This window comes from Carcharodon carcharias, chromosome 12, assembly GCF_017639515.1.
Source record: "Carcharodon carcharias isolate sCarCar2 chromosome 12, sCarCar2.pri, whole genome shotgun sequence".
Taxonomy (NCBI): Eukaryota; Metazoa; Chordata; class Chondrichthyes; order Lamniformes; family Lamnidae; genus Carcharodon; species Carcharodon carcharias.
In genome coordinates this window covers 121,156,090-121,175,182 of record NC_054478.1, presented here as the reverse complement: position 1 = coordinate 121,175,182, position 19,093 = coordinate 121,156,090, and the positions used below count along the sequence as shown (strand labels likewise).

General features: G+C 44.2%; 1 protein-coding gene across 2 annotated transcripts; it reads right to left on the bottom strand.

The window, feature by feature from the left end:
• Positions 1-2,826: 2,826 nt before the first annotated feature.
• LOC121285108 (myosin light chain 3, skeletal muscle isoform-like) lies at positions 2,827-18,893 on the bottom strand. 2 transcript variants are annotated; one of them, XM_041201259.1, is made up of 7 exons: positions 18,704-18,893; positions 10,170-10,197; positions 7,239-7,382; positions 6,920-7,093; positions 5,571-5,648; positions 5,403-5,445; positions 2,827-3,125 (listed from the first exon to the last, which is right to left on the bottom strand). In XM_041201259.1, the coding sequence occupies exons 1-6, from the start codon at positions 18,818-18,820 to the stop codon at positions 5,417-5,419; spliced, it is 570 nt and encodes a 189-aa protein (XP_041057193.1). In that variant the 5' UTR covers positions 18,821-18,893; the 3' UTR covers positions 2,827-3,125; positions 5,403-5,416. The 2 variants fall into 2 exon arrangements, with proteins under 2 accessions (XP_041057193.1, XP_041057194.1); XM_041201260.1 differs by lacking the exons at positions 10,170-10,197; positions 18,704-18,893 and adding exons at positions 10,394-10,418; positions 10,526-10,657.
• Between the last annotated feature and the right edge of the window lie 200 nt (positions 18,894-19,093).

The window sequence follows — 19,093 nt, the reverse complement described above, 5'->3', positions numbered from 1 at the left end:
TCTCTGGATTACTTGTCCAGCAACAATACCACTACTGGGGGAAGACAAATTTTTACAAAGCTGAGAGGTGAGCTGATGAGAGCGGACTGGATACAGCCATTAGAAGGAAAAGCTGTGTCAAATCAGTGGAAGGCATTCAAAGGCGAGATTCTACGGACACAGTGTAGACAGTGTCCCCACGGTGTCCCCACAGAGAAAAAGGGTGGTACTGTCAAATCTAGAGCACCCTGGTTATCCAGAAGCATACAGGTCAAGATAAAGCAGAAAAAGAAAGCTTATGACTGTCACAAATACTTAATACTGTAGAAAGCCAAGAGGAGTAAAGAAGGTACAGGTGGAAAGTAAAATGGAAATTAGGAAAACAAAGAGAGGATAGGAAAAAATCTTGGCAGATAAAATCAAAAATCCTAGGATGTTTCACCAGTACGTTAAGAACAAGAGAATAACTAAGGAAAAGGTATGGCTTATCAGAGATGTACATGGTAACCTGTGCGTTGATGCAGAAGATGTGGGCAGGGTTCTCAATGAATACTTTGTCTCTGTCTGATGATGCAGTTAAAGAGGGGGTGTGTGAAATATTAGATGGTGTGAAATAAACATGGTGAGAGAGGAAATACTGGAGGGACGGCGTCCTTGAAGGTGGATAAATCACCAGGGCCAGATGGATTGTATCCCAGGCTGTTAAAGGAAACCAGGGGAGAAATAGCAGATGCTGTGAGGGTCATTTTCCAATCCTCACTAGATACAGGCGAGGTCCCAGAGGATTTGGAGGTCTGGGAACGTTGTACCATAATCTAAAAAGCGTGCAAGGGATAGGCCAGAAAATTATAGGCCCGACTTAAGTGGTGGGCAAATTATTAGAAACACTTCCGAGAGACAGGATAAACTGTCACTTAGAAAGGCATAGATTGATCAGGGATAGTCAGCATGGTTTTGTTAGGGGAAGATTGTGTCTTACTAACTTAATAGAATTTTTTGAGGAAGTAACAAGGAGGATTGATGAGGGTAGTGCAGCAGATGTTGTCTACATGGATTTCGGTAAGACATTTGACAAGGTCCCATATGGCAGACTGGTCAGGAAGGTGAGATCCCATGGGATATAGGGCAAGATGGCAGGTTAGATCCAAAATTGGCTCAGTGACAGGAAACAAAGGGTAATGGTCGATGGATGTTTTTGTGAATGGAAAACAGTTTTCAGTGTTGTTCCACAGGACTGAGTGTTGGGGCCCTTGCTGTTTGTTGTATATATTAATGATTTAGACTTAAATGTGGGAGGCATGAAATTTGCAGATGACACAAAAATTGGCCACATAGCTAACAGTGTAGAGGATAGCTGTCAACTCCAGAATGATATCAATGGTTTGGTTGAGTGGGCGGAGAAGTCGCAAATGCAATTCAATCTGGAAAAGTGTAACGTAATGCATTTGAGAGGGCAAACAAAGCAAGGGAATACTCAATCAACGGGAAGTTATTGAGAGGGGTTGAGGAAGTGAGAGACCTTGGAGTGCATGTCCAACGATCCTTGAAGGTTGACAAGGTGGTTAAGAAAGCATATGGAATGCTTTCCTTTATTGGGCGAGATATTGAATACATAAATCAGGGATGTAATGATGGAACTGTACAAAGCGCTGATTAGACCACAGCTGGAATTTTGTGTTCAGTTCTGGTCACCACACTATAGGAAGGACCTAATTGCTCTGGAAAGAGTGCAGAGGAGATTTACAAGAATGTTGCCAGAACTTGAAAATTGCAGCTATAAGGAGAGTTTGGATAGTACTGGGTTGTTTTCCTTAGAACAGAGGAGGCTAAGGGGTGATCTAATTGAGGTGTACAAAATTATGATGGCCAAGATAGGGTAGACAGGAAAGACTTGTTTCCCCTAGCTGTGGTGGTCAATTACCAGGGAGGCATAGACTTAAGGTGATTGGTACAATGATTAGAGGAATCATGAGGAAAAACTTTTTCACCCAGAGGGTGGTGGGCATCTGGAATTTACTGTCTAAGTTGGTGGTTGAGGTTGAAATGCTCAACTCATTTAAAAGATACCTGGATCTACACCTGAAGTGCTGGAACCTGCAAGGCTATGGACCAGGTGCTGGAAAGTGGGATTAAAATGAGTGGCTAGTTTCTTCTTCCTCTTTTTTGCCTGGCACAGACACGATGGGCTGAATGGCTTCTTTCTGTGCCGTAATTTTTCCATTATTGTTGATAATGAAGGGAAACTGAACATTATTACTATGAGTAACTCATTGAAATTGGGCCAACAGTTATCAATTATTGGTAGAATCAAAGTTCCTCCACTTCTACTTTGTCCCCTGTGAATCCATGGTCTACATACGATTTCTCCTCTTGCCTTAGGCTTTCCCTCTTTTCCTGCTCACAGTGAGACATTCTGATTCTTGGAATTTATTGCACAACACTGCTGGTGCAAAGCCATGAGCAAAACAAAAACTCAACTGCATGAGATTCAACCACTATCAGATCAATGCAAAAACAATTTGCAGCTATCATATGATCAAGGTACCCAATTTGAAGAGAGGGAAATTAATCATTTCTGAAGGAGATAACTTAGTGAGAGGTAAGTTTTTCAACACCTCCCATTACAGATCTGGGAACTTAACAAAGAGCAGTGAGCGAAAGGAACGTTCTTCCCAAAGCACCAGACGAATTGAACAGTAACAGTAGCATGCAATGCTCCATAAAAATTAAAGCACAACACAAGTTTTTTTTGACATTTTATGTGTCATTTTTTGAAGTACACTGTACAGAGTTAATAACTGAAGACTGTCGCATGTGGAGATGTAATATGGATGATACAGCCACAGATTGACCACTGAGACTTTATTGGATGTTGACTGCCACGTGTGCTTTCCAACCACATCAAACATCATGGACAAACTAAGTAGTTTTATCCATCAGGTTTGCCACCACAAACTTCAAGGTTTTTCTTGTTCTTCATTTTGTTGTTTGAAATACTGTCCATTGGATACAAGCTAAAAAAAACAAAGTGATTCTTGCACAGTCTGAAAGGAGACTGTTTGCATTGGTCAGAAAGCCACAAGTTCCAGGATGTGATGTCTTGGCCCTGTCAGGTGTTCAGCCATTTAGAACCATATGCACCAATTCTGGAAACAAATTACAAATAACATGAGCAATGTGTAAAATTCTTGCGGGGTGGAGGGGGCAGTTTGGTGGGTGGAGAAATGTAGCAAAATGCAAAAGAATGACTGAACCAGTCACTCAGACTTGGTTCTAAAAGCACTGATTTCATATAGACCATCTTAAACATCATTGCTCTCCACGACTTTAAACATACCTCACTCCAGCACTGGCATACAATGGCTGCAGTGTGTGCACAGTTGCTTCTACCAGCTAAAAGGACAAGGCAACAGGTGTGTGGGAACACCATCACCAAGTTCCCCTCTGAGATACACAAGCATCCTAGATACATACATCCCCATTCCATCATATCACTGAATCAGAATCCCAGAACTCCCTAAATAACAGCATTGTGGGACACACAGATTGTGGCAGCTCAATTAGAAGGCTCACCACCACATTCTCAATGTCACCCTTATCCTGAAAATGAAGAAAATTTCATGCAGACTGTCCATTTGACCTTGCTCAAGTATTTTCATTTTTAATTGTTTCAGTGACATACTGAATCCCAGTTATAATTAAGGTTGATACTTTTTGACCAGTTCAAACACTAGGTGATGGGAGGGGACATTTCAAAATCTGCTGCAAATAAATGCGATGTAGCCCCCATCTGTTCATGCAGGAGCAAAAATATAGCCCCGTTCTGCATTATAATGCCACAATTTCCTGCCCCAAGATCAGCCTGAAGACTGTTGTTCTCCTTATTTCTCCCACTCTGGTCTCTGTACTTCTTAATCTAAAACAGTTAAAATTTTGGGTACCTGTTCACTCAAACTGATTATTGACCATTACAAATTAACCATAAACTAATAATGAATGGTTCAGAACAAAAACAGAATTACCTGGAAAAACTCAGCAGGTCTGGCAGCATCGGCAGAGAAGAAAAGAGTTGACGTTTCGAGTCCTCATGACCCTTCGACAGAACTAGGTGAATCCCAGGGAGGGTTGAAATATAAGCTGGTTTAAGGTGGTGGTGGTGGTGGTGGTGGTGTTGGGGGGTGGGGAGTGGAGGGGGTGGTGTGGTTGGAGGCAAAAGCAGTGATAGAAGATCATCAAAAGATGTCACAGAAGGCAGAACAAAAGAACACATAGGTGTCGAAGTTGGTGACATTATCTAAACGAATGTGCTAATTAAGAATGGATGGTAGGGCACTCAAGGTATAGCTCTAGTGGTCACTTCCTCTCTCCTCACCGTCCAAGGGCCCAAACACTCTTTTCAAGTGAAGCAGCATTTCACTTGCATTTCCCCCAGCTTAGTCTACTACATTCGTTGCTCCCAATGTGGTCTCCTCTACATTGGAGAGACCAAACGTAAACTGGGCGACCGCTTTGCAGAACACCTGCGGTCTGTCCGCAAGAATGACCCGAACCTCCCTGTCACTTGCCATTTCAACACTCCACCCTGCTCTCTTGCCCACATGTCTGTCCTTGGCTTGCTGCATTGTTCCAGTGAAGCCCAACGCAAACTGGAGGAACAACACCTCATCTTCCGACTAGGCACTTCCGGACTGAATATTGAATTCAACAACTTTAGGTCTTGACCTCCCTCCTCCATCCCCACCCCCCTTCTGTTTCTTCCCCCTTCCTTTTGTTTTTTTTCCAATAAATTATATAGATTTTTCTTTTTCCCTCCTATTTCCATTATTTTTAAATATTTTTAAATCTTTTATGCTCCCCCCACCCCCACTAGAGCTATACCTTGAGTGCCCTACCATCCATTCTTAATTAGCACATTCGTTCAGATAATGTCACCAACGTCGACACCTATGTGTTCTTTTGTTCTGCCGTCTGTGACATCTTTTGATGATCTGCTTCTATCACTGCTTTTGCCTACAACCACACCACCCCCTCCACTTCTCTCCCCCCACCCAACCGCACCCCCCCCCGCCCCCCCCCCGCAACTCCCACCCCCACCACCTTAAACCAGCTTATATTTCAACCCTCCCTGGGATTCACCTAGTTCTATTGAAGGGTCATGAGGACTCGAAACGTCAACTCTTTTCTTCTCCGCCGACGCTGCCAGACCTGCTGAGTTTTTTCAGGTAATTCTGTTTTTGTTTTGGATTTCCAGCATCCGCAGTTTTTTGTTTTTATGAATGGTTCAAAGTTAGATTTGCTATTGGCGTGCAAGTGACACATGATAAAAACAAATCCTGCTACCACTGACAAATAAGGAATTGTACAAAAATAGAACAGACTTCAAGATGAAAGAAAAGAACTGAAGAAAACATGCAGATGCATACCATGGGGATCCATCTTAAACAGACATGATGTGTTTGACAAAAGCTGTCAAAAGGGAACAAAAATAAATTAACATAACAGAACAAAAAGTAAAATTACAAAATAATTTGCACAAAATGAAAAAAAACAGAAAAATGATGGGAAATGCTTGAGCTTGTTCAAACACCTACCCTCATAGTTGATGCAGCCGTTGGCATCTTCTTGACCTGTCAGCAGTTGTTCCACTTGATCCTCTGTCAGCTTCTCACCTGGTGTAAAGAGCAAAGGTTGTAACATCAACATTTAAAATGGACAATCTCTTTCCTCATGCAGTTTACAGGGCAGAGATACTGTGCGTAAACATGCTCACCAGAAATATTACCAAGGTAAAAGGTGGTTAATATGTAAGTGCTGGATTTAGATGTCCAGAATATTAGGATACTATGTCAGGAATGAGCCTTGTATTGCAGACTCATGAAAATTCACAGTATCATCTGCCATACAAAAAAACAAAGAAAAAAAACTCACTAAAAGCAAATGCCAAATATGCCAGGAGAATTTGGTGTGGAGGTTGTGTGCTTATTGAGCAGGAGCCCTTGGAGTCCTGGCTGAAGCTTCATCAAGTGCACTCAATGTCTAAGTCATGATATTTCAACAGGCACTATGTCAACCCAGAGTACTCATGCACCCTGATTATACAGCCCACCCTGCACTGCCAATGCATTGCCTCCATAGTTTCAGACACTGACTCCTACCCCCAGCACTGCTTTAGTGGGCTCTGGCACTACCCCCACACTGTTTGACACATGATTGCATGGGTTCATGATTTACCAGTTTCGTTTCCCTTTCTTCCCTGTACAATTATGTTCCCTCTTATTTTTATTGTACTGTTTCTGCCTAACTTCTTGACTTTGTTGTCTATTTCAGCTCTCTGTTCAATGTTTGCTTTCACATTTTCTAACCCCATCTCTCGCATCCATCCCTCTCCACGAGACGTTAACAGAGGTTCAGTTGGGTATAAATAATCCCATGCCAGTGGTTCACGGGAGCAGGGAGCTCCCCCAGTGTCCTTGCCAATATTCCTCTCTCAACACCACAAATGGCCAGGGAACCTGTATTTGATCTCCTTGCTGTTTGTGGGAACTTGCTGTGCACAAATTGGGTGCATTTGTCCAAAAGTCATCACAAAGTAATTCCTTGCCTGTGAAGTTTTAGGCTATTCTGGAGCTATATAAAGAACTGTTGTTATTCGTTCTACTTATAAAGTGAAAAAGAGGACAAATTCCCCCATCCCATTCCCACACATGGAAAGCCAGTTGCATCCTAACTTTAGGAAAATTGAGCTGAATGCAAAATGCGTTGGTTGCATTTCATTCAAAGGATGACAGCAAACACAAGGAATAGAATCTCATTAAGAAACAATGATTTAAAAAATAATCTTTCTAGACTTTCAAATTCTATTTTGCCAAGAACAGGTCCCACTTTATGGTAGTTGATTTATGATTATGCTTTGACATTGTAGACCGTGTGCATGTCATACCCAGTGTGGCCAAAACGTGGCGGAGCTCAGCCCCCATCACGGTGCCGTTGCCTTCCTTGTCAAAGACGCGCAGACCCTCAACAAAGTCTTCATAGGAACCCTGCTCCTTGTTGTTGGCCATGGTCTGGAGCATGGGTAGGAACTGGTCAAACTCAACGGCTTTGTGGGCCATTTCTAAAACAAAAGACAACAAAAGGTGAATGCTACGGCTACTCAGGGCTTGGAAAATATCCTCAGAAATCAAAGTTTGTATAGAGTCATAAAATAGAACAGCACAGATGGAAACTATTCAGACAAAGAGCCTGTGCCAGGGACCTACCCTCATTGCTGGGGTTGCTCAGGATCTTTTTCACTTCAGCATTGGTTGGATTCTGGCCAAGAGCACGCATGACATCTGCAACCTGGCTGTAGGTAATCTTGGAATCACCAGTCCTGTCAAAGAGGAGGAATGCCTCCTTGAAGTCTATGGGGGAAGAGAATACAACAAATACACACAATACAGAACGGATGAAAATTTGGAAGAAACAAACTTAACTAAAACACCACTAAGAGCACACATCCGGTCCCACGGCCTCATGATCCAGATAGGATCTGAGGACTGAAGCTAAAAATGCCACAGGAAGGAAAAATACACATTGGAAACCAACTAGGAGGTGTCACAATGAATATGTTGGCCTCTGTGCAGTGCAAAAGCACATAACTAATACTGTTCACACTGATTTGGATATTCAAGCCAATGTTTTAGCCTTTTAAGGACATGTCTTTTGAGTTTATCTCAATGATTCCTTCTGGTGAAGTGCAGAGTGGCAGTGGTTAGCATGGGAAAAATTCCAAATAACTGTATCTGGATGTTTCATTATGATTCTGTCATAACTATTTATGAGCAACTCACCAGACACAGAGCACTGTCTGGCTGAAACTAATTTACATCAGCTCACAGTATCTGACTGCTAGTCTTCTCCCTGTTAATTACAAGGCAGTCTTTGTCTAATAAGCCAGCCTTCTGTCTGCTTTAGTGTTTTTTAAAAATCCTGTTTACGTCAGGACCAATAGTCAAATAATCAGCTAACCAGAGAAGTTTAATTATTCAATTCCATTTATGCAAGGCAACCTTCAAGACTGTCAATTGCCATGCTTGTGGGATGAGTGACCCTGTTTAACTGTGACCTTTAACATTTCCTCTGCTGATGTTTTCACTTGGAACAGGGGCTATGATTTCACTAGACTGGCAGAACAAAGTAAAGTTCCTCAGCAACACCCTGGAGCTCACGTAGCGACCAAGGGAGCTGTTATCTATAGTGAACAAAGGGCCTGGCACCCAGAATGACCAAAAGCACAAGTATGTGGGCGTGACTAAGGCAGCCAGTACGTGGGCACTGTCCCAGGTGTAGATTTGCCATCTGAACATCATTTTAAACATTTTTAATATTTCAATAAGTTTACTTCCAAATGACTAGTTTACTGTTTAGCACTGCACTTGTCAAGACTGTCCTAACCACTCAAGAGGCATTTTACCACCACAAAAACAGGCCACGGTTGGAACAAAAACCTCACAGCCCCTTACCACCGCCACACCTACCACCACACAACCACCTTTTGCATCTTTCTCGATAAGTAACCAACAAAACTTATCAACCTCAGCACCCAGGCCCCAGACCCACAGAACTCCAACCCACAGCACCCAGGCCCCAGACCCACAGAACTCCAACCCACAGCACCCAGGCCCCAGACCCACAGAACTCCAACCCACAGCACCCAGGCCCCAGACCCACAGAACTCCAACCCACAGCACCCAGGCCCCAGACCCACAGAACTCCAACCCACAGCACCCAGGCCCCAGACCCACAGAACTCCAACCCACAGCACCCAGGCCCCAGACCCACAGAACTCCAACCCACAGCACCCAGGCCCCAGACCCACAGAACTCCAACCCACAGCACCCAGGCCCCAGACCCACAGAACTCCAACCCACAGCACCCAGGCCCCAGACCCACAGAACTCCAACCCACAGCACCCAGGCCCCAGACCCACAGAACTCCAACCCACAGCACCCAGGCCCCAGACCCACAGAACTCCAACCCACAGCACCCAGGCCCCAGACCCACAGAACTCCAACCCACAGCACCCAGGCCCCAGACCCACAGAACTCCAACCCACAGCACCCAGGCCCCAGACCCACAGAACTCCAACCCACAGCACCCAGGCCCCAGACCCACAGAACTCCAACCCACAGCACCCAGGCCCCAGACCCACAGAACTCCAACCCACAGCACCCAGGCCCCAGACCCACAGAACTCCAACCCACAGCACCCAGGCCCCAGACCCACAGAACTCCAACCCACAGCACCCAGGCCCCAGACCCACAGAACTCCAACCCACAGCACCCAGGCCCCAGACCCACAGAACTCCAACCCACAGCACCCAGGCCCCAGACCCACAGAACTCCAACCCACAGCACCCAGGCCCCAGACCCACAGAACTCCAACCCACAGCACCCAGGCCCCAGACCCACAGAACTCCAACCCACAGCACCCAGGCCCCAGACCCACAGAACTCCAACCCACAGCACCCAGGCCCCAGACCCACAGAACTCCAACCCACAGCACCCAGACCCCACACCCACAGCACCCAGACCCCACACCCACAGCACCCAGACCCCACACCCACAGCACCCAGACCCCACACCCACAGCACCCAGACCCCACACCCACAGCACCCAGACCCCACACCCACAGCACCCAGACCCCACACCCACAGCACCCAGACCCCACACCCACAGCACCCAGACCCCACACCCACAGAACTCCCAGCCCACAGCACCCAGACCCCACACCCACAGCACCCAGACCTCAGTCCTACAGAACTCCCAGTCCACAACTCCCAGACTGACAGCACCCAGAGCTCAGACCCATAGAAATCCCAACCCATAGCACCCAGGTAAACAGCACCCAGAGCCCAAATCGACAACATCCCCCACCCCGCTCCATACTCTAGAACCCGCAATCAGTTCCCAACCATATTTAGGCTTTGGCCTGTTTATTAAAGCGAGCAGTAGAAATCCTAAGCGCTTTCCCCGGTCCCCGAGCCCAGCCCCGGGCAGCTCCCTGCTGATGTGAGCGACAGTGGAGCTGAGTACGGGACGGAGCCGGTGTCCTTGCTCGGAGCCGGCCGGGCGCAGACATTGAAAGCTGAACCCCCGGTTACCGACATGGCAGATCCCGCAGAGGAGGATGAAACAACCGCTTCTCACCTTCCTGCTGCTCCGCGGTGAACTCGATCTGAAAGATAAAAAAATGCCCAAACGAAGATACTTAAGGAGGTTCGGAAGGAGGCCTGGCTCTCCCTGGGGACCGCACTGGGAAAGTCAGGGCTGTTAGCCGGGGTTGAGACAAGCCCCAATGGCAGTTCCAAACCGCTGCCATTGAATGCGGCGTTGTTCCAACCCGGCTCACCAGGCTTCTCTGCAACACTTACCGGCGACCTCGTCTGCTGAGAATGACTGTAAGGCAAGAAGAAGAAAACAGAGATTGGAGACATTGCAAATGCACCGAGAGGGAAATGAATGAATGAATGAAAGGCAGCAGTTTGAGCGGCAGCCTGACCCACCATGGCTGGAGATCCGCAGAGGACGGGCGAGGAGGAACAGCAGGGGACTCAGGAGGTGCTTGTGTCTTCCTACAGCTGGGTCCTCTCTCTCCTCACAGCCTCGCCTCTTATTAATGTGTGGGGGTGACGGGGTAGAGGCATCAGGTGTCAGCAAAGCCTGGCCCTCCCACTGATCCCGAGTTCTTTAACTTTCTTAGGGCAGGAAGACCGTGCCAGAAATACACTACTACCCTATTTTGGGACCAAGGAATTTCAGGCAAGGAGTCTGGGGCACGTCAGCAGATTCGGCCAGCTCCTTGACAAAGCCTCATCACACTGTACACTGCTGGAACTTTCCTCTCAATGTTTCCCCACTTTGTAGCAGTGACTACACTTGGCTGTGAGACCCTTTGGGACGTCCCGAGACTGTGAAAGGCACGGTATAAACGCAAATTTTACTTTTTCTAAAAAGGAATTATTGTGAATTATTTATATCAGGTTAGAGAATTATGTAAATTAAAACATGCGACAATGGAACGGGAGAGGGTTGTTCATACCCTTGCCTTCGCTCCATAGTCTCGTCCGTTTACCTAACACTAATCTATCCAGCTCTATCTCCAATTGACCCCTAGCCTTTACCTCCTTTGGGTGAAAAGGTTTTCTATTACCCTGTGTATGGAAAAAAGTGCTTGCTGATTTGACTCCTAAATGGGGTTGCCAATCCTCCAGGACTGGCCTGGAGTACCCAGGAATTGAAGATCAATCCCCAGGACACTGCTCTGTGAAACCCTGGAGAAATATCTTAGGGACATTCAAAAAGATTGCTTTCTTACTTCATTTTCTTTGAACATTTCTCTTTACCAGGCATAAAAATATTGAAAATGTTGGGGAGAAAGGCTGTTTGGCTGACAGTTAAGCATCATCCAGTTAGGTAATGAGTCGTTTCACTTCCCAATTGGCTAGGAAGGCAGTAGAACGAATGGCTAGAGTGTGAGGACAAGTCATGTGATGAAGCCTCCAGGAATACTTTGAACTGCAGTGGGCGACCCTACTTCTGAGCATTATAGTGTAGAAATCTTTAAATTAAGTATATGGCTTGATTAAAAATCTGTAATGGTAAATGAGTGTTAGAAATTATGCAGTAAATGGAAAACAAATTAGTTGTTGCCACAGATTCCTAGAACTGTTGAAGTAATGAACAGTTCAGGGTGACAGAGGCTGGTTCTGACCCCAGCCTGGGTGATAGGTCACAGCAGCAATCACACCTTTTTGCCTCAAAATCACCTGCTTAAATATGCCATTATAATTGGCTACCTGCTAATTGCCAATATCTGACAGTATAACTCAGTGATGATGGTCCTTTGATATTCTGAGCAGTTAGTCAAACCAGTACAAAAGCTGTACTTCAGCCATCATCTGATTTATACTCCCTGAGTGAGACTGGAATACTGCTTCCCAAGAAAGAGAGCTCTGTGCATGTACTTGATGCCAGTGCATTTTCCATGGAGGGATTTGAAAACAGGGATGAGAATTTTAAAATCAAAGCAATGCTGGACTTGGAGTCAATCTAGATTTGCAAGCACAGAGGTGAAAGGGACTTGATGTGAGTTAGGATATGGGCAACAGACTTCTGGATGAGCTAGAGTTTACAGAGGCTGCAGAGTACAGCACAGAAGGAGGCCATTCTGCCTATTGTGCCTATGCGAGCTCTTGAAAGGATTATTTACTCAATCCCACACTCCTGCTTTCTCCGTACAATTTCAAGATTTGGAACACCTTTATTAAATCTCCCTTTTAATCTTCTAGCTCCAAGAACAACAATCTCAGCTTCTCTAGTTTCTTCATGTAACTAACAAAGTCTCTTCTCTAAGTCCTTGATATCCTTCCTTAAGTGTAGTGCTCAGAATTGGATACAATGTTCCATCTGAGGCCTAATCAGAGATTTATTATTTAACATGCTTGTTTTTATATTCTATGCATCCATTTATAAAGCCTTGATCCCGTGTGCTTTTTTAATGGACTTATCAATTTACCCTGCCATCTTCAGAAATTTGTGTATGCAAAGCCCAGGTCTCTCTGTTCCTACACCCTCGTTAAAATTGAACCATTTGTTTTGTGTTTGTCTCTTGCATTTTTTTCTGCTAAATGCTAATGAGTTTGTTACAGTGGGCTGATTTGTTTCCAACCTTCTATCAGCAGATTGTCCTCTTGGAGCTGGATCCATATCTCCAAAGTTGCCTAAATTCCTTTACTTCCTCTGAGAGGTTAAATTATTAATTAGTCAAAATCAATTATATATATATATCAGTATTTTACTAACCTGACATTCTATTTGATCTAGAGAAGAGCTTCTGACTACATATTCATTCCATCATTATGGCTGCTTACTTCCACCTCCATAACATCACCTGTTTCTCACCCTGCTTCAGCTCACCTGCTGCTGAAACCCTTATTCATATTTTGTTACCTCCTGGCCAGATTATTCCAATGCACTTCTGGCTGATCTCCCATTTTCCATCCACCAAATCCTTGAGATCATCAAAAATTCTGCTGCCTGTATACTAACTCGCTCCAAGTTCTATTCACCCATCATGTCTGTGCTCACTGACCTACATGGGCTTCTGGTCTGCCAGTGCATTGATTTTAAAATTCTCATCCTTGTTTTCAAGTTCCTTCTAAGCCTCTTCTCTCCCCACCCCCACCCCCCTCCCCCCTCCCTATCTCTGTAACCTCTTTCAGTCCTTGCACCCTCTGCGATATGTGTGCTTCTCTAATTCTGGCCTCTTGTGCATTTACTTTCTTCACTCCATGATCAGTGACTATGCTTTCAGCTCACTGAGTCCCAAGCTTTGGAATTCCTACCATAAAATGTTCTCTTTCTCTCTCTTCTCTTTTAAACCAAGCTATAAAAACCATCTCTTTGACCAAGCTTCTTGTTATATCTCCTATTACCACTTTATGGGGCTTGGTGTCAATTTTTGGTTCATGAAACTCCAATGAAGCCCCTTAAAATGTTTTACTAGGCTAAAGGCACTATATATATGTAAGCTGTTGTATGATTCTTTCAAGAAGTATCAAGAGATCTGTGGGAAATTTTTGACACCAAGTTTGACACTGCAATCCATGTAGGTGTCATAGAATTACGTACACTTTACAGGACAAAAGCAGGCCATGTGGTTCAATTGGTCCATGCCTGTGTTTATGCTCCACCTTAGCATCCTCCTACTACTTCATCAAACCAGAACATTATACCTGTCTATCCCTTTCTCCTCATGTGCTTGTCTAGCTTCCCCTTAAATACATCTATGCTATTCACTTCAAATACACACAGCGATAGCAAGTTCGACTTTCTAACCACTCTCTGTGTAATACAGGTTCTCCTGAATGCCTTGTTAATTATTAGTGACCATCTTATATTTATCACCCCCTGGTTGTGGACCACCCCCATCAAAGGGAAATATCTTCCCTACATCTACTCTTCCTAATTTTAAAGACCTTAATTAGGTATTCCCTCAATCTTCTCTTTTATAGAGAAGAGCCCAAACCTCTAAGCTTTCTTGGTAGTCATTAACTTTCAGTTCTGGTAGCATGCTTCTTTTTGGGCCTCCACCAGTGCCTCTATTTTCTTTTTGTAACATGGAGACTAGAACTGTGGATGGTATTCTAAGTGTGGGTCTTACCAATGTTCAGTACAAAATTCATAACTTCCCTACTTTAGGCTCCTCTCTGGATCAAATAGAATGCCCTGATTATTAAATACTGACATCTGTATTAATTAGCTTTGGATAATTAGTAACTATATCCTGAAGGGAGGTAAAATAAAGGAATTTAGATACCTTTGGGAATATGGATAAAAGCAAAAAAACTGCAGATGCTGGAAATCCAAAACAAAAACAAAAATACCTGGAAAAACTCAGCAGGCCTGGCAGCATCTGTGGAGAAGGACAAAGTTAACGTTTCGAGTCCAAAGGGCCATTCGGACTCAAAACATTAACGGTGTCCCTCTCTGCAGATGCTGCCAAACCTGCTGAGTTTTTCCAGCTATTTTTGTTTTTGTTTGGGAATATGGAGGCCAGCTCTGCTGATAGAATGCTGGAAACAAATCAACCCAAACTCAGTAGTAGTTAGCAAAAAAAAACATTACTTTTAACGACTTCTGTACCACTACCCATAGATTTCTTTGCCCCTTTACCCCACTTAGACTCTTATTGCCCAAGGGGGATGTGGCCTCATTTCTCCTACCAAAATACACTACCCCAAACTTATCTAAATTAAAATTAATTTGCCTTTTACATGCTCATTCAGCAATTTAACACCTTTTTGTATTTTGTATTAACTATAATTTGATATCATTTGTAAACTGTTAAATTGTATTGCTGACTTTGGAGTTCAAGTTGTTTCTATAAATGGTTCCCAGTGGTCTTGACATTGATCATGACACTGATCTTTGTGGAACATGACTTTCGATCTTTTGCCAGTAGCTATTCTGACTCTTACCTTTTGCTTCCAGCCAAGAGTCTACTCTGCTGCACTTTATCAAATCCCTTTTGAAAATCTAAGTATTTTACATCTGCTGCGTTACCCTTATCTTCTTTTTCTGTTACTTTGTGAAAGAATTCATTAAGATTGATCAAGCATAACTGTTCCTTTTGCAATAAATGCTGACTACTCTTTACTGTGTTTTTAGTTTCTGGATGTTTCTCTATTACATCTTTGAGTAAAAATTCTATCTTTCCTGACACTAAGCTATGGTTAGTCTATTGTCTACAGTTAGTTAGCCTATAGTTTACAGTTAGCCTATAGCCTATGGCCTCTCATTCCTTGGACGTATTCTATCACATTTGTTGCTCAGCAGACCTTTGGCACTAATCCCTTTCCTAATGATTGTTTATGTCCATAATAGTGTCAAACAGAGACCCTCCTCCAGGAAGTCTCACTCCAATTTTCTTCAGCCCTGACTCTGGATTTACACTAAATCTTTAGTGAAGGTGGAGAGCCAAAATGGAACATAAATTATCATGTCAGTGAGCCTTAAGATGATGTTTCACTTGATATGGACATGAAATGATAGTGTAAATACCGTCTGGAGCTAGTATCAGAGCCATCCTGACATGGACCAAAGAGGACCAGAACTCTTTCGCATCTGGGAGTCTTACTGGTGTAGACACCAAGGTTTAGTGTTGAAGTGAAGCTGTAATTACTTGACACTGATCTAACCTTGTGGTGTGAATGCATGCTGTAAATGTTGGTGGGATGTGGGTACCAGAGATTCCATAAGGGCAATTGGTACAGGAAGTGGGCTAAGATCACACTGGTTTTCATAAGGCTGGGCAAAAAAGTGACTAACCTTGCCCCTACTTTACTTGACCTCAATGAGATTGTAAAGTGTATAAAATAGAAAATGCGTTGTACTGACAGCTCTTGCCTCAGCAAGTGCAAGGACTCCCTGAAAAATCATATTGTACTATTTGAAATTCAATGTTGTGACAGTATTTTTTCACTTATAAAAGGAAGGTGGGAGGGGGAGAATGTGCCTGATTCACATGCTCGTGACATGTGACAATCTGCCTGTCTCCCAGTCTGTCAAATCCCCTGACTGGCGGCTTCATGCTCCGTTACCTCTTAGAGAACGGGTTTTACAGTGACTACAACTTTCATTGAGTTGAAGGTTTAAGAGTCCATTTGCAATGTTCCGTTTTCATCTTCTAATTCTCAGAAGACCTGTTGCAAAGAAGGAAAACACAGACACACGTTAATATCAATGAGTAGTTAGCAAGCAAACCAGCGGCATGACAAGCAATAGCACACGGCTGTTGAAAAAGTCAATTTCCTGTTCAACGAAATTGCTTACGACCTGATGGTTGGATTTTAGGGGAACCCTGTATGCCGAAAATATTTGCACATGCCAGACTGTAGCCATTTTGGGTAATAATTTAAAGATTTTAATTTCGCATACATTCATTACAATGATTGGGCAAATCGAGATAAGACAAATTAGAAGTCATATGGACTCGAAATGTTAACTCTGTTCCTCTCTCCACAGATACTGCCTGACCTACTGAGTTTTTCCAGCATTTTCTGTTTGTATTTAAGACAAATTAGCCCAGGGACGAAGATGGTGAGGTGTGTGGGCTTGGGGGGTTGCGGTGGTATTGGCGGTGTTGCAGTACAGTGCCAGGAGAGAGGTTGTGAGCTCCTTGCTCGCAAGGGGGCACCCGATCGTTGAGAAACATCTGCAGACAAGAAATTAATGATGGTGGCACTACCTGAACATCGGCCTCTCCTGTAGGAGAGCCTCCAGCTACAGATACACAGTGCAGTCCAGCAGCAGACAGGGACTGGTGCAAAGTTGGTCAGTATTTGAAAGAGCTCAGAATCTGCTCCACCCCGGAATATTCACACTGATGTCTCTTTCCAACATGTTATGCTCTTATCTCATATCTCCAGGATTAATTTCGGATTCCTGGCCTGCGGATGAAGTGATGAGGAAAGAGGTTTCGCCATCAGCATTTCAGTCTAAGCTCACAGTCGGGAATGTCTCTGAGACTCAAAGCACCAGTTGAGTTCGGCTCCCTCCTCCACAGGGTTGGCACTGAACGAGATTCCATCTCTGCAGCTAGCAGTCTTTCAGCTGAATGTGTGATAGCAAGCCTTCTCAGAGGAGACCAGCAATGGAGGAAGGCAGAGCCAATGGATAGATTGAAGCCAGCCATAAAGAGAATGGGCTCCGGGACTCCGCTATCAGAGTCCATCTTTTACATATACTTTGAGCCTCCCTGACATACACTCCCTCAGAACCTCGCCCATAGTGCGTCCTCTACATATACGCCCACAGTGCCTCCTCTACATATACGCCCACAGTGCCTCCTCTACACACAGCTTCCCTTACACCGTCTCAGAATCTCCCTTACATATACTCTTGGAGCCTCTCTTACATACAGCTCTCACTGAACCACCCCTGCATATACCCTCACCGTGTCCTCCTTGCATTAAAATGCTAATACGGATCTGCGGAAACTAGATTGGGAATTAACAGATTTATCATTTAACCCTTCTATTGTTTAATATTTAAATTGACCGTACTGCATCTTCCTTCAGTTCAAACATTAAATTAGTGCGACCTGGCAATACAATAAACATCTGCTGCCCACCAGTCAAATCATATCATTTCAAATGTACAAGTTACTCTATAAAGATAGGTCACAGGTCACCAGACAGGCTCAAAGAATCCAAGTCTGAGTCCCTGAGAAGATGTTGGCGCTCTGATACAGAATGTATAACATGCCGCAGGGAAGAGGTTGAGACAGTGGAAAGAGTTCCTTCAGCAAGTGTGATCAGCGAGATCCTGCTCGGAACTAAGAATGGTAGAATCAGAGGAACTTTATAGTCATTTCAGTTCTCTAATTGTTAAGATCATAGGACAACTGTAAATCGAAGGCTCTGGATAACCATGTCTTGAATCTTTGACGAGTTTTTCTAAAATTTTTATTTGAAGTGTGAAAGTGTAGATCTGACGGAGATTATTGTTGGTAGGGACACGTTTAATTAAACTGCACATTTCATTACAGTGACAGCACTGGTCCAATGTATATGTGAGAAGGGCCATCTGGTTGATTCGGAGAACTGATCCGGAGCCGGCACATTAACGGACAAAACATAACGACACTGCCCTTTTTAAGCAATCACATCTCATGGTAACGTTAGCTGACACGTCTTGGTGTCGCTCCCATATTTAGTAGTATTTCTGGAGCAAATTTCTTGTTAACTGTCTCAGCTCGTTGTGGGCGGAGAGAATGGGACTGATGATAAAATTAGGCAGCAAGAGGGACTCTCAGGATTCCTGTGGAATACAGTCCTCTGTGCTACACATGCAGTGTGATACAATGTGTAATTATCGTTCAAAATGTAAGAACAAAATACAATTTCAGAAAATCTTAATCTTGTCGAATGAAACAGATAATAAAGAAGGACTGGACACTTTTATGTTAAAGGGCTCTGTCAGGGCAGCCAAATCACTAATCTCACATCTTCATCATTTAGTACTTGTTAAGAACAACTTAATCCTTAGAACATGCAACCCTCAAAATATCTGGACATGACCCTTGGACAGGACTTCGAGCAGTAGGATTAGAAAAAAAAAAGGCAAAAGTATATTGGAGCAAAGATTTGCTGGCAATTTTCCCGCAGAAATGTACCCACCTTGACTGAGGACAAGTCGATAGTTGGCTCCTTGGGTTTAGGTGGTTCGGGGGGCGGGGGAGCTGGAGCCGCCGCAGGCTTGGGTTCTGCCTTCTTTACATCCTTCTTGGGTGCCATTTGGGATATAGATTGGGGCAGACGCCTGGAGTTATTGAGAGGCTGCTGATGTGGAGCTGGGCACCGTCTGCCTGAGAGCTGGGGTATATATGCCCCTTACTGATAAGACAAACTTGTTACATGCCGCTCGATTGGACAGTCAACAGGAAGGGAGATGGACTGGCCAGACTATAAATGGAACCAGGAGTTTACCAAAACAGCAGGAATTCTCAATCCGACCTTTTATTATACACTAGTAATGAAGGAGCCCCCGAAAGCCAACAAGGCAGATTC

Bases quoted from the DNA above. Each gene is read 5' to 3' on its own strand.
- LOC121285108 (XM_041201259.1), bottom strand. From the start codon at position 18,820: ATGGCACCCAAGAAGGATGTAAAGAAGGCAGAACCCAAGCCTGCGGCG. The intron at 10,198-18,703 runs GTGGGTACATTT...TTTATCTTTCAG, and splicing joins TCGACTTGTCCTCAGTCAAG to ATCGAGTTCACCGCGGAGCA. The intron at 5,649-6,919 runs GTATGACATGCA...TCTTTACACCAG, and splicing joins CCACGTTTTGGCCACACTGG to GTGAGAAGCTGACAGAGGAT.